This window comes from Oncorhynchus keta, chromosome 28 (genome assembly GCF_023373465.1).
Source record: "Oncorhynchus keta strain PuntledgeMale-10-30-2019 chromosome 28, Oket_V2, whole genome shotgun sequence".
NCBI lineage: Eukaryota > Metazoa > Chordata > Actinopteri > Salmoniformes > Salmonidae > Oncorhynchus > Oncorhynchus keta.
Genome location: NC_068448.1, coordinates 80312568 through 80337412, shown reverse-complemented (window position 1 = coordinate 80337412; position 24845 = coordinate 80312568). Strand labels below are relative to the sequence as shown.

Genomic DNA, 24845 nt, shown 5'->3' with positions numbered 1-24845 from the left:
TGTGCTGTGTGTCCTGTGTGTGCCGTGTGTCCTGTGTGTCCTGTGTGTGCCGTAGATAGAGACAGACAGAGACCATTCTGTAACAGTAGATAGAGAGAGACCAGGGTTTAACAGTAGGTGAGAGCTTAGATAAAGCTACTATGCCCCTCAGAGAAATGACAAGTTGTCTGAGGATGAAGAATGAAGACCTGCCTCCTAACTGGCCCACTGAACGTCCCTCCAGACAATGTCCGTCTCAAATAGCATCCTGTTCCCTCTACAGTGCACTGCAAACCCTATCTGGGCCCTGGTCCAAAGTAGTGCACTATATATATATATTTCATTTTATTTAACTTTAATTTAACTAGGCAAGTCAGTTAATTAAGAACTAATTATTATTTACAATGATGTCCTACCAAAAGGCAAAGGGCCTCCTGCGGGGACGGAGGTCTGGGATTAGAAATAACCTAAGAAAAATGATTAAAAATAACCAGAAAAATCAGAAAACTGAACAGATGGTGACTTCATGACAACATTAAAACGTATGTCAATGTGTTGGTGACCTACTCCTAAAAAAAGTGTTAATGATGTAAACATTCCCTGTAACACCCTCGAACATCTTTCCCTTTAAACAGACAATAGTTCAGTTATACCATGGCTTCAATAGGCTCACTGGTACACAACACAGATGATAAATCAGCACGCGGACAGAGATGACTTAACACGGACATGAAAAACTCTCTCTCTCTCTCTCTCTCTCTCTCTCTCTCTCTCTCTCTCTCTCTCTCTCTCTCTCTCTCTCTCTCTTCTCTCCTCTCTCTCTCTCTCTAACTCTCTCTCTCATCTCTCCTTTCTCTCTCTCTCTTCTCTCTTTTCTCCTCTCTCCCTCTCTCCCTCTCCCTCCCTCTCTCTCTCTCTCTCTCTCTCTCTCTCTCATGCTCAGTGCTCTCAGAGCCCACATCATGGCTCAGGTGACTCGCCCTCCATTCGTCATCCTCAAATTTCAGCCGTCATCACCTTTCTTGTGTAAAACAAGTGCTGTCAGGGAAATTCAGCAACTGGACAGGATACTACTGGCTGTAGGGACACCGCCCTCCTCACAGCTTCTGGACAGGATACTACTGGCTGTAGGGGACACCACCCTCCTCACAGCTTCTGGACAGGATACTACTGGCTGTAGGGGGCACCACCCTCCTCACAGCTTCTGGACAGGATACTACTGGCTGTAGGGACACCGCCCTCCTCACAGCTTCTGGACAGGATACTACTGGCTGTAGGGGACACCACCCTCCACACAGCTTCTGGACAGGATACTACTGGCTGTAGGGGACACCACCCTCCTCACAGCTTCTGGACAGGATACTGGCTGTAGGGGACACCACCCTCCACACAGCTTCTGGACAGGATACTGGCTGTAGGGGACACCACCCTCCTCACAGCTTCTGGACAGGATACTGGCTGTAGGGGACACCACCCTCCCCACAGCTTCTGGACAGGATACTACTGGCTGTAGGGGACACCACCCTCCTCACAGCTTCTGGACAGGATACTACTGGCTGTAGGGGACACCACCCTCCCCACAGCTTCTGGACAGGATACTACTGGCTGTAGGGGACACCACCCTCCCCACAGCTTCTGGACAGGATACTACTGGCTGTAGGGGACACCACCCTCCCCACAGCTTCTGGACAGGATACTACTGGCTGTAGGGGACACCACCCTCCACACAGCTTCTGGACAGGATACTACTGGCTGTAGGGGACACCACCCTCCACACAGCTTCTGGACAGGATACTACTGGCTGTAGGGGACACCACCCTCCTCACAGCTTCTGGACAGGATACTACTGGCTGTAGGGGACATGTCTCTATTACCGAGAGTAGAGTGTCTCTCTGTCTGATTCTTCTGAATACAAAGGCTCGTGTGTCCCTGTCCATACTAGTGTTAGGACTACAATGTGTTCAGAGTATATTGTGTTAATAGTATAATATGTTAGTAGTATATTGTGTTAGTAGTATAATGTGTTAGTAGTATATTGTGTTAGTAGTATAATGTGTTAGTAGTATAATGTGTTAGTAGTATAATGTGTTAGTAGTATATTGTGTTAGTAGTATATTGTGTTAGTAGTATAATGTGTTAGTAGTATAATGTGTTAGTAGTATAATGTGGTAGTAGTATAATATGTTAGTAGTATATTGTGTTAGTAGTATAATGTGTTAGTAGTATAATGTGTTAGTAGTATAATGTGTTAGTAGTATAATGTGTTAGTAGTATAATGTGTTGGTATAATGTGTTAGTAGTATAATGTATTAGTAGTATAATATGTTAGTAGTATAATGGGTTAGTATAATGTGTTAGTATAATATGTTAGTACTATATTGTGTTAGTGGTATAATGTGTTAGTAGTATAACGTGTTAGTATAATGTGTTAGTATAATATGTTAGTAGTATATTGTGTTAGTAGTATAATATGTTAGTAGTATATTGTGTTAGTAGTATAATGTGTGAGTAGTATAATGTGTTAGTAGTATATTGTGTTAGTAGTGTAATGTGTTAATAGTATAATGTGTTAGTATAATATGTTAGTACTATATTGTGTTAGTAGTATAATGTGTGAGTAGTATAATGTGTTAGTAGTATATTGTGTTAGTATAATGTGTTAGTAGTATAATGTGTTAGTAGTATATTGTGTTAGTAGTGTAATGTGTTAATAGTATAATGTGTTAGTAGTATATATGACAAGGAGCACATGGCTGAGCTCTTTAATCACCACTTCATTAAGTCAGGATTCCTATTTGACTCAGCCACGCCTCCTTGCTGTCCAACATTTCCTCATCTCCCACCCCTTCTAATGCAACTATCCCCGATGCTCCTCCCTCTTTTCTAATGCCCCGCTACAAAGTTTCTCCCTGTAGGCGGTCTCTGAGTCCGAGGTGCTAAAGGAGCTCCTTAAACTTGTGGTGGTGATTGAAGAGCTCAGCCATGTGCTCCTTGTCAGTGTCACGTTCTGACTTGAGTTCCTTTGTTTAGTCTTTGTTTTAGTATGGTCAGGGCGTGAGTTGGGGTGGGCAGTCTATGTTCTTTTTTCTGTGATTTGGGATTTCTGTGTTTGGCCTGGTATGGTTCTCAATCGGAGGCAGCTGTCAATCGTTGTCCCTGATTGAGAACCATACTTAGGCAGCCTGGTAGTCCCTGATTGAGAACCATACTTAGGCAGCCTGGTAGTCCCTGATTGAGAACAATACTTAGGCAGCCTGGTAGTCCCTGATTGAGAACCATACTTAGGCAGCCTGGTAGTCTCTGATTGAGAACCATACTTAGGCAGCCTGGTAGTCTCTGATTGAGAACCATACTTAGGCAGCCTGGTAGTCTCTGATTGAGAACCATACTTAGGCAGCCTGGTAGTCTCTGATTGAGAACCATACTTAGGCAGCCTGGTAGTCTCTGATTGAGAACCATACTTAGGCAGCCTGGTAGTCTCTGATTGAGAACCATACTTAGGCAGCCTGGTAGTCTCTGATTGAGAACCATACTTAGGCAGCCTGGTAGTCCCTGATTGAGAACCATACTTAGGCAGCCTGGTAGTCCCTGATTGAGAACCATACTTAGGCAGCCTGGTAGTCCCTGATTGAGAACCATACTTAGGCAGCCTGGTAGTCCCTGATTGAGAACCATACTTAGGCAGCCTGGTAGTCTCTGATTGAGAACCATACTTAGGCAGCCTGGTAGTCCCTGATTGAGAACCATACTTAGGCAGCCTGGTAGTCCCTGATTGAGAACCATAATTAGGCAGCCTGGTAGTCTCTGATTGAGAACCATACTTAGGCAGCCTGGTAGTCCCTGATTGAGAACCATACTTAGGCAGCCTGGTAGTCCCTGATTGAGAACCATAATTAGGCAGCCTGGTAGTCCCTGATTGAGAACCATACTTAGGCAGCCTGGTAGTCCCTGATTGAGAACCATAATTAGGCAGCCTGGTAGTCTCTGATTGAGAACCATACTTAGGCAGCCTGGTAGTCCCTGATTGAGAACCATACTTAGGCAGCCTGGTAGTCCCTGATTGAGAACCATAATTAGGCAGCCTGGTAGTCTCTGATTGAGAACCATACTTAGGCAGCCTGGTAGTCCCTGATTGAGAACCATACTTAGGCAGCCTGGTAGTCCCTGATTGAGAACCATACTTAGGCAGCCTGGTAGTCCCTGATTGAGAACCATACTTAGGCAGCCTGGTAGTCTCTGATTGAGAACCATACTTAGGCAGCCTGGTAGTCCCTGATTGAGAACCATACTTAGGCAGCCCGGTAGTCCCTGATTGAGAACCATACTTAGGCAGCCTGGTTTCACCCTTTGAGTTGTGGGTGAATTATTTTTGTTGCGTTTTGCTTCACCGTTCAGGACTGTTTGTTTTGTCGTTTTATTGTTTTTGTTCAGTGTTCAGTTATCGAATAAATCTAACATGGACACTTACCACGCTGCACATTGGTCCTCCTCTTACCACGCTGCACATTGGTCCTCCTCTTACCACGCTGCACATTGGTCCTCCTCTTACCACGCTGCACATTGGTCCTCCACTTACCACGCTGCACATTGGTCCTCCTCTTACCACGCTGCACATTGGTGCTCCTCTTACCACGCTGCACATTGGTCCTCCTCTTACCACGCTGCACATTGGTCCTCCTCTTACCACGCTGCACATTGGTCCTCCACTTACCACGCTGCACATTGGTCCTCCTCTTACCACGCTGCACATTGGTCCTCCACTTACCACGCTGCACATTGGTCCTCCTCTTACCACGCTGCACATTGGTCCTCCTCTTACCACGCTGCACATTGGTCCTCCTCTTCTTTCACCTACGACGACCGTTACAGTCAGTAACCACATCCTCAACATTAAGGGACATGTGCTGCTTGTCAGTAACAACATCATCAACATTAAGGGCCATGTGCTCCTTGTCAGTAACCACATCCTCAACATTAAGGGACATGTGCTCCTTGTCAGTAACCACCACATCATCAACATTAAGGGACATGTGCTCCTTGTCAGTAACCACATCCTCAACATTAAGGGACATGTGCTCCTTGTCAGTAACCACCACATCATCAACTTTAAGGGACATGGGCAGCTGTGAGGAGGAGGGTTTATTCTCCAGCTCAGCTAAAGTAACTAACTTTGGCCTTCCAGATAGCCTGAGAGCACTGATTTCTCATTTGCCTGAATGAGAGCCAGTCAGCCTGAGTATGTGTGTGCCGAGCCTTTCACCAAATGTGATTCTTGAGGTGGAGTAACTCTGCCAGATCACGGTTGAACCAGGGGATGAACCTGTTTTTAATTCTCATTTTCTTTATGGGGTGTGTTTGTCAACAATATCACTGAAAATATATAAAAAGAAGGTCAATGTGTCTTTGACAGAGCAGATTCTATACCATTTTACAGAGGCCAGGTCATGAAGGAAGGCTTGCTCATTAAAGTTTTTTAGAAAGCGCCTATGACAAATCAGGATAGGTCAGACTTTGTGGAGACAACCGAGTACTGAAGGTGTTCCTTGGTAAAGATTACCACTCCCTCACCTTTGGAAGACCTGTCTTGCTAAAAAAGGTTATAACCAGAAAGGTTAACATCAGTTTTCAAAACACTCTTCCTGAACCACGTCTCAGTAACGACCAACACATCTGGATTGGAGCTGTGTACTTTCAATTGATCCATTTTAGGTAATAGGCTTCTCGTGTTAACGGGCAGAAAACCCAGGCTTTTACGAGAGCAGAAATCAGTGAAGCAGATAGTTTTTTTTATCCGTTATTTTACCAGGTAAATTGACTGAGAACACGTTCTCATTTACAGCAACGACCTGGGGAATAGTTACAGGGGATGAATGAGACAATTGTAAGCTGGGGATATTTAGTTGACCCTGATGGTATGACGACCCGATTGGGAATTTAGCCAGGACACCGGGGTTAACACCCCTACTCTTACGATAAGTGCCATGGGATCTTTAATGACCTCAGAGAGTCAGGACACCTGTTTAACATCCCATCCAAAAGACGGCACCCTACACAGGGCAGTGTCCCCAATCACTGCCCTGGGGAATTGGGATATTTTTTAGACCAGAGGAAAAAGTGCCTCATACTGGCCCTCCAACACCACTTCCAGCAGTATCTGGTCTCCCATCCAGGGACTGACCAGGACCAACCCTCATACTGCCTCATACTGGGTCTAGAAACAGTAGATGGGCCAGGGAGTACATGCACATTTCCAGATAACATCAGCAGTAATACAATCAGGGCACGGCAGAGGACAGAGAGAGCTCTGCAGTGCTGATTTATGACATCAATGTGCAACAAGATCATATTGTACAGCTATTTCATCAGGTAACATGAATACAAAGCCAGTGAGAGGTGGTTAGAATAGGATGGGAGGCCGAGAGTCGGTGTAACCAATAGAGAGTTAGAGTCCCGAGTGGGGGAACAAACATAGTCTGGGAGGCCAAGAGTCGGTGTAACCAATAGAGAGTTAGAGTCCCGAGTGGGGGAACAAACATAGTCTGTCCCACAGTTTTAGTAAAGAAGCAAGTCCATAGTCGATAATGCATATGCAGGAGTCATGAGGCAAATAACATAAAGCACAAGAAAAACATATAACGACTTGGGGTTAGCCATTGTTCAAAGAGTCACTCGCCCCAACAAGATAACTTGAGAGAGGAGCTCTCTATCCAGTAGGCTATAAAAGTCTGAGATAAAATAAATACATTGTGGGCCTATACTAGCTAATTAAAGCCTTTCTGAGTAAGCTCACATAATAAGCTTCACAAGTTAATTACCTATAATTCAGATCAGCCCAAAGTCTGCCGGGTGTAACAGCGTAACTTTAGACCGCCCCCTCACCCATACCCGGGCGCGAATCAGGGACCCACTGCACACATCAACAACAGTCACCCACAAAGCATCGTTACCCATCGCTCCACAAGCGCGCACCACCGCTAACTAGCCGTTTCACATCCGTTACATGTGTAACAGTAACTGGTGCTGGAGGGGATCAAAAGCTCGGGAGAGAGAGGGGAGTGTGGCAGGGGTACCAGACAGTTTGCTGGGACGCTAGCTGTATCTCTCAGCCATCACACATACTGACATTTCAAAATGCTCTGTGGGTCTGACAAGTATAAATACAGTATAAATACTGTATCATCAGTACAGAACAACCCAGAAGTACACACAGAGTTAATACACACATTTACCACCCCCTCTCTGTCTCTCTCTTCTCCCTCTCTCTTTCTCTCAAATTCAATTCATTTTAAGGGGCTTTATTGGCATGGGAAACATATGCATTGACAAAGCAAGTGAAGTAGATAATAAACACAAGTGAAATAAACAATAAAAATAAACAGTAAACATAACACTCACAGAAGTTCCAAAAGAATAAAGACATTTCAAATGTCATATTATGTCTATATATACAGTGTTTTAATGATGTGCAAATAGCTAAAGTACAAAAAGGAAAATATATCAGCATAAATATGGGTTGTATTTACAATGGTTTGTTCTTCACTGGTTGACCACAAATCTTGCTGCTGTGATGTCACACTGGTATTTCACCCAGTAGATATGGGAGTTTTTCCAAATTGGATTTGTTTTCAAATTCTTTGTGGATCTGTGTATTCTGAGGGAAATATGTGTCTCTAATATGGTCATACATTTGGCAGAAAGTTAGGAAGTGCAGCTCAGTTTCCGCCTCATTTTGTGGGCAGTGAGCACATAGCCTGTCTTCTCATTGAGAGCCATGTCTGCCTACGGCGGCCTTTCTCAATAGCATGTCTATGCTCACTGAGTCTGTACACAGTCAAAGTTTTCCTTAAGTTTGGGTCAGTCACAGTGGTTAGGTATTCTGCTACAGCGAACTCTCTGTTTAGGGCCAAGTAGGATTCTAGTTTGCTCTGTTTTTTTGTTAATTCTTTCCAATGTGTCAAGTAATTATCTTTTTGTTTTCTCCTGATTTGTCTGGGTCTAATTGTATTGTCCAATTTGGTGTTTGTCCCATTTTGTGAAGTCTTGGTTGGTGAGCGGACCCCAGACCTCACAACCATAAAGGGCAATGGGTTCTGTAACTGATTCAAGTATTTTTTAGCCAAATCTTAATTGGTATGTCAAATTTTATGTTCCTTTTGATGGTGTAGAAGGCCCTTCTTGCCTTGTCTCTCAGATTGTTCACAGCTATGTGGAAGTTACCTGTGGTGCTGATGTTTAGGCCGAGGTATGTATAGTTTGTTCTCTTTCTCTCTCTCTCCTCTCTTTCTCGTCCCTTTCCCCCTCTCTCTATATCCCCTTCTCTCTCTCTCCCTCTCTCTCATTTGCACTCCTCTCTGTCTCTGTCTTCCCCCTCAATCTCTGTCTCTCTCTCTCCTCTCCTCTCTCTCTCTTTCAGGGCTAGATTGATAGGGGCTTTGGTTAGGTACGGGGCTGTGGGATTGTGTGTCTGTCCACCAGCAGCTGCTATCCCCTGTCATGACCGAGGCTGACAGGCCTGGACAGCAGTACTAGTGCAACATTAGCGTGTTAGCGTAGCCAGACCAAGGCAACGTCCCACATGACACCCTATTCGTTTTACAGTGCACTACTTTTGACCAGGGTCCATAGGGCTTAGTGCCCTATGTAGGGAATAGGGTGAGATTTGGAGTGGATCCCAAGCCCTCTCAGAGTAGAGCAGCAGACTAAGGCGCCCCCTGGATAGTCGGCAGGATAATCATCCCTACTACTGCACTGCAGCACAGTTTAATTAAATTGGGACATATAAGGGGTACTGAAATTAAACAAACTTGGATAAGCCATATTGATGGTCCAATGAAGGACATTTCCTCTAATCACATGGAGACAGCTGTTACAGGGAATAACAAGTATACTGTTTCCTGCGGTGTATTACAGTGTTGTAATATTACTTTTGTCCACAAAGTGGCAGTGTTGTCCCATTATTCATTGCAAAACCATGCAACAAGACACTGAAATGAAGTTGAAATGAAGTTGAAAAGTGAGACCCTACTCTTTATTTTTGGATTGTTTGTATGTACATCTCTATTGAATATATTTCATAAATTCACCACCAGATTAGGTTTATATTAGCCCTCGACAAAAGTCAGACAGGAACTAATGTAAGCGGAACCTTTTTACGTACTGTGTGGTATCCTACGGAAGAGATTACTACAAACGGCGCACTGCTATTTACCAGAACTGTTTCCTGTGTCAACATATCTTGCCAGCCGGAGCGAAAAGTACCCCACGTTCAACTGTTGTGTGGTAATGAAAATAAGTATCATTTTATGACACTGTGTCAGTAATATTGTGTATGTCATTATATTATAATGTGTATTGGTAATCTGATTACGTAGTAGACTGGTTTTATTTTTGGTAGGTTGATTGTTCGTCAAACTGGAAGGCAACGACTGACAAGCTATTTGAGTAGACAGCGAGCTGGCTAATAGCTTCTGATAGCTTGGTGCTTCAGCTGTTATTTGTACGGTTAGAGACTTGGGTTTGAAGTACATGTTAAAGATGTATTATCATTTTTAACACTGTTCCCTATAACTAGGTGTCTAGTGAGCTAACTAGCTAGTCACCTGAAATTATACATTTTGAATTGTGGCCGAAGTGATTTTAATAAATTCGGGTTTTTTTCAGGGACAGGAGTTTCGGTTTTCAAGATAACATGGGTGAGTGAATGTTAAACTGACTTTTTTTAATTGTTTTATGTATTTTTGTTGCATGTCCTCACCATAATGGCAAATAATAGGCATAAATTACCCATGAATTGAAACGCAGTTTAACAGTCTCACTTTTCCCTCTTCCCCTCATTAGATGGTGAAGAGAAGACCTACGGTGGCTGTGAAGGCCCAGATGCCATGTATGTGAAGCTGATCTCTTCTGATGGCCATGAGTTCATAGTGAAGAGAGAACACGCCTTGACCTCAGGGACCATTAAAGCCATGTTGAGTGGACCAGGTAAGCCCTTTGACCTCAGGGACCATCAAAGCCATGTTGAGTGGACCAGGTAAGCCCTTTGACCTCAGGGACCATCAAAGCCATCAGTGGACCAGGACCACCTCAGGGACCATTAAAGCCATGTTGAGTGGACCAGGTAAGCCCTTTGACCTCAGGGACCATCAAAGCCATGTTGAGTGGACCAGGTAAGCCCTTTGACCTCAGGGACCTCAGTGGACCAGGAGCCCTTTGATCAGGGACCAAGCCATGTTGAGTGGACCAGGTAAGCCCTTTGACCTCAGGGACCATCAAAGCCATGTTGAGTGGACCAGGTAAGTCCTTTGACCTCAGGGACCATCAAAGCCATGTTGAGTGGACCAGGTAAGCCCTTTGACCTCAGGGACCATCAAAGCCATGTTGAGTGGACCAGGTAAGCCCTTTGACCTCAGGGACCATCAAAGCCATGTTGAGTGGACCAGGTAAGCCCTTTGACCTCAGGGACCATCAAAGCCATGTTGAGTGGACCAGGTAAGCCCTTTGACCTCAGGGACCATCAAAGCCATGTTGAGTGGACCAGGTAAGCCCTTTGACCTCAGGGACCATCAAAGCCATGTTGAGTGGACCAGGTAAGCCCTTTGACCTCAGGGACCATCAAAGCCATGTTGAGTGGACCAGGTAAGTGGTGTTTGATATAGCATAGAATCTGCCGGGGTCCAGAGGTAGAGCTGCTCCCAGGAGGCAATGGTTCAATCCCCTGTTCTTCCCTCCTCTCTCCTATAACCCTTTCACCCGTCGTCTCATCTCATATTCTGTTTTGTTGAGAGGGCAAGCAGACATTCAGACTGAGGCAGGACGGGACAACATGTTTGATTTACATAAACAATACGAAAGGGTAATGCGATCGAAAAAGCCCATGATTGAGTCAACTTGTTAGTCCAATGAATCACATACTGTAAATCCTTTGAACATGTGTACAACTAGTTCAATCATAATATAATAATAATAATATATGCCATTTAGCTGACGCTTTTATCCAAAGCGACTTGCATACATTCTACGTATGGGTGGTCCCGGGAATCGAACCCACTACCCTGGCGTTACAAGCGCCATGCTCTACCAACTGAGCTACATGCTCAATCATGCTCATATTAGGTTTTAAGAGTAGGCAGTTTCAGAACCTTCTTTACTATAATCCCACATGTTAGTTGTAATCCTTTTCCTAACTTGCTCTCAGTGCTTGTAGGCGGGAAGTGCCAACGGTTAATCATTTTGAATAAACAGAAACGTTACTTCTGAACCACATCTCGGACCTATAAATGTTACTTCTGAACCACATGTCAGACCTATAAATATTACTTCTGAACCACATCTCAGACCTATAAATATTACTTCTGAACCACATCTCAGACCTATAAATATTACTTCTGAACCACATCTCAGACCTATAAATATTACTTCTGAACCACATCTCAGACCTATAAATATTACTTCTGAACCACATCTCAGACCTATAAATATTACTTCTGAACCACATCTCAGACCTATAAATATTACTTCTGAACCACATCTCAGACCTATAAATATTACTTCTGAACCACATCTCAGACCTATAAATGGAACCACATCTCAGACCTATAAATATTACCACATCTCAGACCTATAAATGTTAATCACTTCTGAACCACATCTTGAACCACATCTCAGACCTATAAATGTTACTTCTGAACCACATCTCAGACCTATAAATGTTACTTCTGAACCACATCTCAGACCTATAAATGTTACTTCTGAACCACATCTCAGACCTATAAATGTTACTTCTGAACCACATCTCAGACCTATAAATGTTACTTCTGAACCACATCTCAGACCTATAAATGTTACTTCTGAACCACATCTCAGACCTATAAATGTTACTTCTGAACCACATCTCAGACCTATAAATGTTACTTCTGAACCACATCTCAGACCTATAAATTACTTCTGAACCACATCCACCAGGAACCACATCTCAGTTTGACCTATAAATATTACTTCTGACCACTTCTGAACCACATCTCAGACTTCTGAACCACATCTCAGACCTATAAATATTACTTCTGAACCACTTCAGATCAAACTAACAACGTTTCTTCCCCCACAGGTCAGTTTGCAGAGAATGAAACCAACGAAGTGAACTTCAGAGAGATCCCCTCCCATGTCCTGTCCAAGGTGTGCATGTACTTCACCTACAAGGTCCGCTACACCAACAGCTCCACGGAGATCCCAGAGTTCCCCATCGCCCCGGAGATCGCCCTGGAACTACTCATGGCTGCCAACTTCCTGGATTGTTAACGCAAAGAAATGTCGCAACTGAAACTCGTTAAAACAACAAACAAAAAACATTTTGTTTTGACTTATTTAACCTTTAACCTTTCAGATATAAAACTAAACCGTGAATGATGAGTACTTTTGTCAGTATGCGTTTAAGCTTTTGTTTATTTATATATCTTTTTTTTTTGCTACAGGCTTTATGTCCACCTTTTTTATTGGTTTAGTAATGACTCTCATTTGAATATAATAAATGTACCGGTTGCTCCAGAATGTGGCACCTGGTAAACAATCGTTCCTTACCTCCCCGCCACAATAAAGGCTGTTTGGTGAGTGTTTTTGGTGCTTAATGGGTCCCTTGTGTGATAAACATTTACACGTTTATATTCATTTAGAACAGAATGGCTGTTGGAGGAGTTCATCACATCCATTTATCTGTGGGGATGATCGTTTTGGTCCACAACCTTTTGTGATTTTTCACCACAGGGAGTTCTCTGCTCCTGATGGGATATTCATTAGGTCATACCTGTGAACCTAACTGAATGAACTTAAATAAACAATAAAATATCACGTCCGATCTCTATTCACAAAGCCTTAGAGTAGAAGTGCTGAGCTGTGGGACTCCAGTGTGGCGTAGGGTTCTAAGGTTGTGTCGCAGCAAGCCGCGACCGGGAGAACCATGAGGTGGAGCGCAATTCACCCTGCATCGTCTGGGTTAGAGGAGGGTTTGGCCGGCCAGGACGTCCTTCTCCCATCACGCTCTAGCGACTCCTTGTGGTGGGCCGGGCTCAATGCCTGCTGACCGAAGTTGCCAGTAGTACTGTGTTTCCTCAGACACATCGGTGTGGCTGGCTCCCGGGTTAAGCGAGCAGTGCGGCTTGGCAGGGTCATGTTTCTGAGGACGCATGGCCCTCGATATACGAGTCCTTACGGGAAATGCAGCGACAAGACTTGACTACCAATTGGATACCACGAAATTGGGGAGAAAAGGGTGGTATCTAGGATCAGTTTTGTATTTTAGTTCAAAATGAATGATAAAATCATGAAGTCGCTCTCCTTTTCGTTATAAAATGTGTGGATTTGTTTACAAAGGAGATGACGACAGGAAAAACAGGAACAAGCACGCCCCGATTCTCATCGACGGGCTGCAGTTGAGCAGGTTGAGAGCTTCAAATTCCATGGTGTCCACATCATGATCCAAGCACACCAAGACAGTCGTGAAGCGGGCACGACAAAACCTATTCCCCCTCAGGAGAAGATTTGGCATGGGTCCTCAGATCCTGCGCCATCGAGAGCATCATGATGGGTTGCATCACTGCCTGGTATGGTAACTGCTCGGCCCCCGACCGCAAGGCACTACAGAGGCTAGTGCATACGGCCCAGTACATCACTGGGGCCAAGCTTCCTGCCATCCAGGACCTCTATACCAGGCGGTGTCAGAGGAAGGCCCTAAAAAAGCGGTACGAGAGCGCCAAGTCTAGGTCCAAGAGGCTCCTAAATAGCTTCTATCCCCAAGCTACAAGACTCCCTCTATGCATAGTCACTTTAATAACTCTACCTACATGTACATATTACCTCGATACCGAAGCCCTCACACATTGACTCTGTACCGGTACCCCCTGTATATAGCCTCCACATTGACTCTGTACCGGTACCCCTTGCATATAGCCTCGACATTGACTCTTTACCGGTACCCCCTGTATATAGCCTCCACATTGACTCTGTACTGGTACCCCTGTACATAGCATGACTCTGTACTGGTACCCCTCCACAATGACTCTGTACTGGTACCCCCTGTATATAGCCTCCACATTGACTCTGTACCGTAATACCCTGTATATAGCCTCCACATTGACTCTACCGTAACACCCTGTATATAGCCTCCACATTGACTCTGTACCGTAACACCCTGTATATAGCCTCCACATTGACTCTGTACCGTAATACCCTGTATATAGCCTCCACATTGACTCTGTACCGTAATATCCTGTATATAGCCTCCACATTGACTCTACCGTAATACCCTGTATATAGCCTCCACATTGACTCTCCACCGTAATACCCTGTATATAGCCTCCACACTGACTGTACCGTAACCCCCTGTATATAGCCTCCACATTGACTCTGTACTGGTAACACCCTGTATATAGCCTCCACATTGACTCTGTACTGGTACCCCTGTATATAGCCTCCACATTGACTCTGTACCGTAATACCCTGTATATAGCCTCCCACTGACTGACTGGTACCCCTATATAGCCTCCACACTGACTCTGTACTGGTACCCCCTGTATATAGCCTCCACATTGACTCTGTACCGTAACACCCTGTATATAGCCTCCACATTGACTCTGTACCGTAATACCCCGTATATAGCCTCCACATTGACTCTGTACCGTAATACCCTGTATATAGCCTCCACATTGACTCTGTACCGTAACACCCTGTATATAGCCTCCACATTGACTCTGTACCGTAATACCCTGTATATAGCCTCCACATTGACTCTGTACCGTAATACCCTGTATATAGCCTCCACATTGACTCTGTACCGTAACCCCCTGTATATAGCCTCCACATTGACTCTGTACCGTACCACCCTGTATATAGCCTCCACATTGACTCTGTACCGTAATACCCTGTATATAGCCTCCACATTGACTCTGTACCGTAACACCCTGTATATAGCCTCCACATTGACTCTGTACCGTAATACCCTGTATATAGCCTCCACATTGACTCTGTACCGTAATACCCTGTATATAGCCTCCACATTGACTCTGTACCGTAATACCCTGTATATAGCCTCCACATTGACTCTGTACCGTAATACCCTGTATATAGCCTCCACATTGACTCTGTACCGTAATACCCTGTATATAGCCTCCACATTGACTCTGTACCGTAATACCCTGTATATAGCCTCCACATTGACTCTGTACCGTAATACCCTGTATATAGCCTCCACATTGACTCTGTACCGTAATACCCTGTATATAGCCTCCACATTGACTCTGTACCGTAATACCCTGTATATAGCCTCCACATTGACTCTGTACCGTAACACCCTGTATATAGCCTCCACATTGACTCTGTACCGTATATAGCCTCCACCCTGTATATAGCCTCCACATTGACTCTACCGTAATACCCTGTATATAGCCTCCACATTGACTCTACCGTAATACCCTGTATATAGCCTCCACATTGACTCTGTACCGTAATACCCTGTATATAGCCTCCACATTGACTCTGTACCGTAATACCCTGTATATAGCCTCCACATTGACTCTGTACCGTAATACCCTGTATATAGCCTCCACATTGACTCTGTACCGTAATACCCTGTATATAGCCTCCACATTGACTCTGTACCGTAATACCCTGTATATAGCCTCCACATTGACTCTGTACCGTAATACCCTGTATATAGCCTCCATATTGTTATTTACTGCTGCTCTTTAATCATTTGTTTCTCTTTTTTGGGGGAAGGGGGGGGGGTATTTTCTAAAAACAGCATTGTTGGTTAAGGGATGGTAAGTAAAGCATTTCACTGTAAGGTAATACTTGTTGTATTCAGCATTTCACTGTAAGGTAATACTTGTTGTATTCGGCGCATGTGACGTAAGATTTGATTTGATTATAAATAATAATAATATATGCCATTTAGCTGACGCTTTTATCCAAAGCGACTTACAGTCATGTGTGCATACATTCTACGTATGGGTGGTCCCGGGAATCGAACCCACTACCCTGGCGTTACAGGATTAGGAGGGTAAAGATGCCAACAATATCTTTTAATAGAGCTATGGCTGACAGGCGGACCCGGTAAGACATAGCAGCGTAGATGGATCTGATCTCTATAGATTTCACCTGAACATCACATGATCACCTGCATTCAAAAGACCACAGACCACCATCTACATCACAATAAGGTTCATTGTGCAACAACGGGGGGTTTTGGGGGACGGGGACGGTCTGCTTTGTGTGGTTTCAAAAGGCTAGAATCACATTGTCACTCTTTATTTCGTCACATTTTGTGAATAGACATTTAGGAGGAGCTGCTTGGCAAATTGAACGGGGTGATTATGTGACGACGGTGAGCCTTTTGATGAAATAATGTCAAAAGTAAGGCCATGTTTAGTAAAGCCAAGAACATGGTCTGGCTCTGTAGACCCTCTGCACAGCATAAAGATATTTAGATCAATGCTAATTTCATCCCATTCCTAGAGTTTAAGCTGTCCATGTGGATGTTCCTGTCATCGGGTTGTGTTTGTGTGACCTGGTATATGGAAAAACTGCTGCATCAGTTTATGGTGTTGGGAGGCAGACAGGGAGGTCTCCCAATAGTTGCTTGATAGTGGAGGAGAGTGGTCTTTAGAGATGTCCAACAGCTGGGGTCTCGGTCCATCAGGGTCTTTACTGTTAATCTAGAGAGGTCCATCATGGTCTTTACTGTTAATCTAGAGAGGTCCATCAGGGTCTTTACTGTTAATATAGAGAGGTCCAACAGCTGGGGTCCCGGTCCATCAGGGCCTTTACTGTTAATCTAGAGAGGTCCATCAGGGTCTTTACTGTTAATCTAGAGAGGTCCATCAGGGTCTTTACTGTTAATCTAGAGAGGTCCATCAGGGTCTTTACTGTTAATCTAGAGAGGTCCATCAGGGTCTGCACTGTTAATCTAGAGAGGTCCATCAGGTCCATCAGGGTCAGTGTCTTTACTGTTAATCTAGAGAGGTCCATCAGGGTCTTTACTGTTAATCTAGAGAGGTCCATCAGTCCATCATGGTCTTTACTGTTAATCTAGAGAGGTCCATCAGGGTCTGTTAATTAGGTCCATGTTAATCTAGAGAGGTCCATCAGGGTCTTTACTGTTAATCTAGAGAGGTCCATCATGGTCTTTACTGTTAATCTAGAGAGGTCCATCAGGGTCTTTACTGTTAATCTAGAGAGGTCCATCAGGGTCTTTACTGTTAATCTAGAGAGGTCCATCATGGTCTTTACTGTTCCATCAGGGTCTTTACTGTTAATCTAGAGAGGTCCATCAGGGTCTTTACTGTTAATCTAGAGAGGTCCATCAGGGTCTTTACTGTTAATCTAGAGAGGTCCATCAGGGTCTTTACTGTTAATCTAGAGAGGTCCATCAGGGTCTTTACTGTTAATCTAGAGAGGTCCATCATGGTCTTTACTGTTAATATAGAGAGGTCCATCAGGGTCTTTACTGTTAATCTAGAGAGGTCCATCATGGTCTTTACTGTTAATCTAGAGAGGTCCATCAGGGTCTTTACTGTTAATCTAGAGAGGTCCATCAGGGTCTTTGGGGTTAATCTAGAGAGGTCCATCAGGTCTTTACTGTTAATCTAGAGAGGTCCATCAGGGTCTTTACTGTTAATCTAGAGAGGTCCATCAGGGTCTTTACTGTTAATCTAGAGAGGTCCATCAGGGTCTTTACTGTTAATTAGAGAGGTCCATCAGGGTCTTTACTGTTAATCTAGAGAGGTCCATCAGGTCTTTACTGTTAATCTAGAGAGGTCCATCAGGGTCTTTACTGTTAATCTAGAGAGGTCCATCATGGTCTTTACTGTTAATCTAGAGAGGTCCATCAGGGTCTTTACTGTTAATCTAGAGAGGTCCATACTGTTAATCTAGAGAGGTCTTTACTGTTAATCTAGAGAGGTCCATCAGGGTCTTTACTGTTAATCTAGAGAGGTCCATCAGGGTCTTTACTGTTAATCTAGAGAGGTCCATCAGGGTCTTTACTGTTAATCTAGAGAGGTCCATCAGGGTCTTTACTGTTAATCTAGAGAGGTCCATCAGGTCTTTACTGTTAATCTAGAGAGGTCCATCAGGGTCTTTACTAGAGAGGTCCATGTTAATCTAGAGAGGTCCATCAGGGTCTTTACTGTTAATCTAGAGAGGTCCATCAGGGTCTTTACTGTTAATCTAGAGAGGTCCATCAGGGTCTTTACTGTTAATCTAGAGAGGTCCATCAGGGTCTTTACTGTTAATCTAGAGAGGTCCATCAGGGTCTTTACTGTTAATCTAGAGAGGTCCATCAGGTCCTGTTAATCAGGGGTCTTTACTGTTAATCTAGAGAGGTCCATCAGGGTCTTTACTGTTAATCTAGAGAGGTCCATCAGGGTCTTTACTGTTAATCTAGAGAGGTCCATCAGGGTCTTTACTGTTAATCTAGAGAGGTCCATCAGGGTCTTTACTGTTAATCTAGAGAGGTCCATCATGGTCTTTACTGTTAATCTAGAGAGGTCCATCAGGTCCATCAGGGTCTTTACTGTTAATCTAGAGAGGTCCATCATGGTCTTTACTGTTAATCTAGAGAGGTCCATCAGGGTCTTTACTGTTAATCTAGAGAGGTCCAGACAGGTCCATCAGGGCCTTTACTGTTAATCTAGAGAGGTCCATCAGGGTCTTTACTGTTAATCTAGAGAGGTCCATCAGGGTCTTTACTGTTAATCTAGAGAGGTCCATCAGGGTCTTTACTGTTAATCTAGAGAGGTCCATCAGGGTCTTTACTGTTAATCTAGAGAGGTCCATCAGGGTCTTTACTGTTAATCTAGAGAGGTCCATCAGGGTCTTTACTGTTAATCTAGAGAGGTCCATCAGGGTCTTTACTGTTAATCTAGAGAGGTCCATCAGGGTCTTTACTGTTAATCTAGAGAGGTCCATCAGGGTCTTTACTGTTAATCTAGAGAGGTCCATCAGGGTCTTTACTGTTAATCTAGAGAGGTCCATCAGGGTCTTTACTGTTAATCTAGAGAGGTCCATCAGGGTCTTTACTGTTAATCTAGAGAGGTCCATCAGGGTCTTTACTGTTAATCTAGAGAGGTCCATCAGGGTCTTTACTGTTAATCTAGAGAGGTCCATCAGGGTCTTTACTGTTAATCTAGAGAGGTCCATCAGGGTCTTTACTGTTAATCTAGAGAGGTCCATCAGGGTCTTTACTGTTAATCTAGAGAGGTCCATCAGGGTCTTTACTGTTAATCTAGAGAGGTCCATCAGGGTCTTTACTGTTAATCTAGAGAGGTCCATCAGGGTCTTTACTGTTAATCTAGAGAGGTCCATCAGGGTCTTTACTGTTAATCTAGAGAGGTCCATCAGGGTCTTTACTGTTAATCTAGAGAGGTCCATCAGGGTCTTTACTGTTAATCTAGAGAGGTCCATCAGGGTCTTTACTGTTAATCTAGAGAGGTCCATCCATCAGAGGTCTTTACTGTTAATCTAGAGAGGTCCATCAGGGTCTTTACTGTTAATCTAGAGGTCCATCAGGTCCTGTTAATCAGTCCATGGGGTCTTTACTGTTAATCTAGAGAGGTCCATCAGGGTCTTTACTGTTAATCTAGAGAGGTCCATCAGGGTCTTTACTGTTAATCTAGAGAGGTCCATCAGGGTCTTTACTGTTCAGAGGTCCATCTTTACTGTTAATCTAGAGAGGTCCATCAGGGTCTTTACTGTTAATCTAGAGAGTCCATCAGGGTCTTTACTGTTAATCTAGAGAGGTCCATCAGGGTCTTTACTGTTAATCTAGAGAGGTCCATCAGGGTCTTTACTGTTAATCTAGAGAGGTCCATCAGGGTCTTTACTGTTAATCTAGAGAGGTCCATCAGGGTCTTTACTGTTAATCTAGAGAGGTCCATCAGGGTCTTTACTGTTAATCTAGAGAGGTCCATCAGGGTCTTTACTGTTAATCTAGAGAGGTCCATCAGGGTCTTTACTGTTAATCTAGAGAGGTCCATCAGGGTCTTTACTGTTAATCTAGAGAGGTCCATCAGGTCTTTACTGTTAATCTAGAGAGGTCCATCAGGGTCTTTACTGTTAATCTAGAGAGGTCCATCAGGGTCTTTACTGTTAATCTAGAGGTCCATCAGGTCCATCAGGGTCTTTACTGTTAATCTAGAGAGGTCCATCAGGGTCTTTACTGTTAATCTAGAGAGGTCCATCAGGGTCTTTACTGTTAATCTAGAGAGGTCCATCAGTCTTTACTGTCTTTACTGTTAATCTAGAGAGGTCCATCAGGGTCTTTACTGTTAATCTAGAGAGGTCCATCAGGGTCTTTACTGTTAAGGTCCATCAGGGTCTTTACTGTTAATCTAGAGAGGTCCATCAGGGTCTTTACTGTTAATCTAGAGAGGTCCATCAGGGTCTTTACTGTTAATCTAGAGAGGTCCATCAGGGTCTTTACTGTTAATCTAGAGAGGTCCATCAGGGTCTTTACTGTTAATCTAGAGAGGTCCATCAGGGTCTTTACTGTTAATCTAGAGAGGTCCATCAGGGTCTTTACTGTTAATCTAGAGAGGTCCATCAGGGTCTTTACTGTTAATCTAGAGAGGTCCATCAGGGTCTTTCTTTACTGTCTTTACTGTTAATCTAGAGAGGTCCATCAGGGTCTTTACTGTTAATCTAGAGAGGTCCATCAGGGTCTTTACTGTTAATCTAGAGAGGTCCATCAGGGTCTTTACTGTTAATCTAGAGAGGTCCATCAGGGCTTTACTGTTAATCTAGAGGTCCATCAGGGTCCATCTTTACTGTTAATCTAGAGAGGTCCATCAGGGCATTTACTGTTAATCTAGAGAGGTCCATCAGGGTCTTTACTGTTAATCTAGAGAGGTCCATCAGGGTCTTTACTGTTAATCTAGAGAGGTCCAACAGGTCCATCAGGGTCTTTACTGTTAATCTAGAGAGGTCCATCAGGGTCTTTACTGTTAATCTAGAGAGGTCCATCAGGGTCTTTACTGTTAATCTAGAGAGGTCCATCAGGGTCTTTACTGTTAATCTAGAGAGGTCCAACAGGTCCATCAGGGCCTTTACTGTTAATCTAGAGAGGTCCATCAGGGCATTTACTGTTAATCTAGAGAGGTCCATCATGGTCTTTACTGTTAATCTAGAGAGGTCCATCAGGGTCTTTACTGTTAATATAGAGAGGTCCAACAGCTGGGGTCCCGGTCCATCAGGGCCTTTACTGTTAATCTAGAGAGGTCCATCAGGGTCTTTACTGTTAATCTAGAGAGGTCCATCAGGGTCTTTACTGTTAATCTAGAGAGGTCCATCAGGGTCTTTACTGTTAATCTAGAGAGGTCCATCAGGGTCTTTACTGTTAATCTAGAGAGGTCCATCAGGGTCTTTACTGTTAATCTAGAGAGGTCCATCAGGGTCTTTACTGTTAATCTAGAGAGGTCCATCAGGGTCTTTACTGTTAATCTAGAGAGGTCCATCAGGGTCTTTACTGTTAATCTAGAGAGGTCCATCAGGGTCTTTACTGTTAATCTAGAGAGGTCCATCAGGGTCTTTACTGTTAATCTAGAGAGGTCCATCAGGGTCTTTACTGTTAATCTAGAGAGGTCCATCATGGTCTTTACTGTTAATCTAGAGAGGTCCATCAGGGTCTTTACTGTTAATCTAGAGAGGTCCATCAGGGTCTTTACTGTTAATCTAGAGAGGTCCATCAGGGTCTTTACTGTTAATCTAGAGAGGTCCATCAGGGTCTTTACTGTTAATCTAGAGAGGTCCATCAGGGTCTTTACTGTTAATCTAGAGAGGTCCATCATGGTCTTTACTGTTAATCTAGAGAGGTCCATCAGGGTCTTTACTGTTAATCTAGAGAGGTCCATCAGGGTCTTTACTGTTAATCTAGAGAGAGGTCCATCAGGGTCTTTACTGTTAATCTAGAGAGGTCCATCAGGTCTTTACTGTTAATCTAGAGAGGTCCATCAGGGTCTTTACTGTTAATCTAGAGAGGTCCATCAGGGCCTTTACTGTTAATCTAGAGAGGTCCATCAGGGTCTTTACTGTTAATCTAGAGAGGTCCATCAGGGTCTTTACTGTTAATCTAGAGAGGTCCATCAGGGTCTTTACTGTTAATCTAGAGAGGTCCATCAGGGTCTTTACTGTTAATCTAGAGAGGTCCATCATGGTCTTTACTGTTAATCTAGAGAGGTCCATCATGGTCTTTACTGTTAATCTAGAGAGGTCCATCAGGGTCTTTACTGTTAATCTAGAGAGGTCCATCAGGGTCTTTACTGTTAATCTAGAGAGGTCCATCCGGGTCTTTACTGTTAATCTAGAGAGGTCCATCAGGGTCTTTACTGTTAATCTAGAGAGGTCCATCAGGGTCTTTACTGTTAATCTTAAAAGGTATTCCAACAGAGAAATATAATTGTTACCATGTGGGGCAAAACTAAATGAAACCACTTCTTTTATTTCTGTGGTAATGTACTTGGTGTAGAACGGTTTGTTTGGGTCGTTACCTGGGTTACCTCACAGGGTTGCTGAGCTGGAGGAGGTTTCTGGAGCTCCTGCGTGGTCTCCAGGTTCACCCAACGCAAGGGGGGAGGGGAAAAATAAGGAATGTGGAGGTTAATTGTAACGATAAAAAGACAACTGTTCATCGACCGCATAGGAATCTTCTCATTCTGAGGTCTGGTGTATAAGAATCTTCTCATTCTGAGGTCTGGTGTATAGGAATCTTCTCATTCTGAGGTCTGGTGCATAGGAATCTTCTCATTCTGAGGTCTGGTGTATAGGAATCTTCTCATTCTGAGGTCTGGTGTATATGAATCTTCTCATTCTGAGGTCTGGTGTATATGAATCTTCTCATTCTGAGGTCTGGTGTATATGAATCTTCTCATTCTGAGGTCTGGTGTATAGGAATCTTCTCATTCTGAGGTCTGGTGTATAGGAATCTTCTCATTCTGAGGTCTGGTGTAGTTCCACGTGTTATTCCAGCCTTCAGTTGTTTTTACTTACCTACTACCTTACTTACCTCGGCCTCTTGTCACTTGTGATTGTACAAGTTCCTTGGTTGTTGGTGGAGAAATATGGGATAGGAGTCCGAGTCTTCTCGGTACTTCTCCTTAGCGTCCAGCCACAAGATTCCAACCGCTTCCTCAAAATCTTGCTTTTGAGGTCCAGAATGTATCCATGTGTATTCTTAGTAGTCTTTTAGTGATTAGAGACACTCCAAAGTTCAGCATTTTTTTAAATAGTCTTCTGTAGCTATAACCCAACATAATTTGAGAGTCTTCATTGCGTTATAAAATATGTATTTTTTTTTAAATGTATGTAGATCTTGTAATCTGAGTACATCAGAACAAATCAGGTTGTTGTTGTGGATCACTTCCCTCATTGGTTTAGAGAAAGAAAATATACACGGAGAAGTTCCTGTTTATATTCAATCACTCGCAGTTTCTTGAATCCCACGTCCTTGCCTACTTCTCAATCGTACGGTAGGAAAAAAATGCTGCGCTCCTCTGACCCTCTTCTCCAATAGGTTTTGAGAAGGAGGCAAGGAGAGAGGATGTCAGCAATTCAGGAAATGAATTTAGTAAGATCCTGTCTTTGGCCAATGTGTGAGTGTGAACAGGTGCGTTGACTTAAAAAGTTCTGTTGTTCAAAACTTCCTTCTCTAACCTATCGACTTCCAATAGAGTGGTGGCTTACACTATACTATCTATATCTATACTATCTACACTATCTATACTATCTATATCTATACTATCTATATCTATAATATCTATATCTATACTATCTATATCTACACTATCTATATCTATACTATCTATATCTATACTATCTATATCTATACTATCTATATCTACACTATCTATATCTATACTATCTATATCTATACTATCTATATCTATACTATCTATATCTACACTATCTATATCTATACTATCTATATCTATACTATCTATATCTATAATATACTATCTATACTATCTATCTATATCTATCTATATCTATACTATCTACACTATCTATACTATCTATATCTATACTATCTACTATCTATATATACTATCTATATCTACTATCTATATCTACTATCTATCTATACTATCTATATCTATACTATCTATATCTATACTATCTATATCTATATCTATACTATCTATACTATCTATATCTATACTATCTATATCTACACTATCTATATCTATACTATCTATATCTACACTATCTATATCTATACTATCTATATCTATACTATCCATATCTACACGATCTATATCTACACGATCTATATCTACACTATCTATATCTATATTATCTATATCTATATCTACACTATCTATATCTATACTATCTATACTATCTATATCTCCAGGGCCTTCAGAAAGTATTCACACCCCTTGACCTTTCCCCCCATTTTTTTTTCTGTTACAGTCTGAATTCAAAATGGAATAAATTGAGTTTTTATGTCACTGGCCTGCCCCCAATACCCCATCATGACAAAGAGAAAACAGTTTTTTTTTTAAATTGTTTGCAAATGTATTCAATATAGAAAACCAGAAATGCCTTATTTACATAAGTATTCAGACCCTTTGCTATGAGACTCAAAATTGAGCTCAGGTGCATCCTGTTTCCATTGATCATCCCTGAGATGTTTCTACAACTTGATTGGAGTCCACCTGTGATAAATTCTATTGATTTGGACATGATTTGGAAAGGCACACACCTGTCTATATAAGGTCCCACAGTTGACAGACAAGTCGTAATGAGCATCATGAAATCAAGTCGTAATGAGCGTCATGAAATCAAATAAATTGTAATCCCCTTTGGCTGTCTGCTGTCTGCATGTC

At 43.0% G+C, this 24845-nt stretch overlaps 1 protein-coding gene and 1 long non-coding RNA gene across 10 annotated transcripts; one reads left to right on the top strand and one right to left on the bottom strand.

Moving 5' to 3' along the window:
• Nucleotides 1-9123: 9123 nt before the first annotated feature.
• Nucleotides 9124-12587, top strand: LOC118376787 (elongin-C). The gene is made up of 4 exons (XM_035763568.2): nucleotides 9124-9258; nucleotides 9640-9671; nucleotides 9817-9960; nucleotides 12083-12587. Exons 2-4 carry the CDS (start codon nucleotides 9668-9670, stop codon nucleotides 12271-12273), a joined length of 339 nt encoding a protein of 112 aa, XP_035619461.2. The 5' UTR covers nucleotides 9124-9258; nucleotides 9640-9667; the 3' UTR covers nucleotides 12274-12587.
• On the bottom strand, nucleotides 11336-12047 carry LOC127912961 (uncharacterized). 9 transcript variants are annotated; one of them, XR_008084295.1, is made up of 3 exons: nucleotides 12024-12047; nucleotides 11646-11909; nucleotides 11336-11480 (listed from the first exon to the last, which is right to left on the bottom strand). It is a non-coding gene; the product is annotated as an uncharacterized LOC127912961 (long non-coding RNA). The 9 variants fall into 9 exon arrangements; XR_008084296.1 differs by having other exon boundaries at nucleotides 11679-11909; XR_008084293.1 differs by having other exon boundaries at nucleotides 11369-11513.
• Nucleotides 12588-24845: the final 12258 nt, after the last annotated feature.

Coding starts and splice junctions, on each gene's coding strand:
- LOC118376787 (XM_035763568.2), top strand. Junction 9,961..12,082: donor AGCCATGTTGAGTGGACCAG/GTAAGCCCTTTG, acceptor CTTCCCCCACAG/GTCAGTTTGCAGAGAATGAA.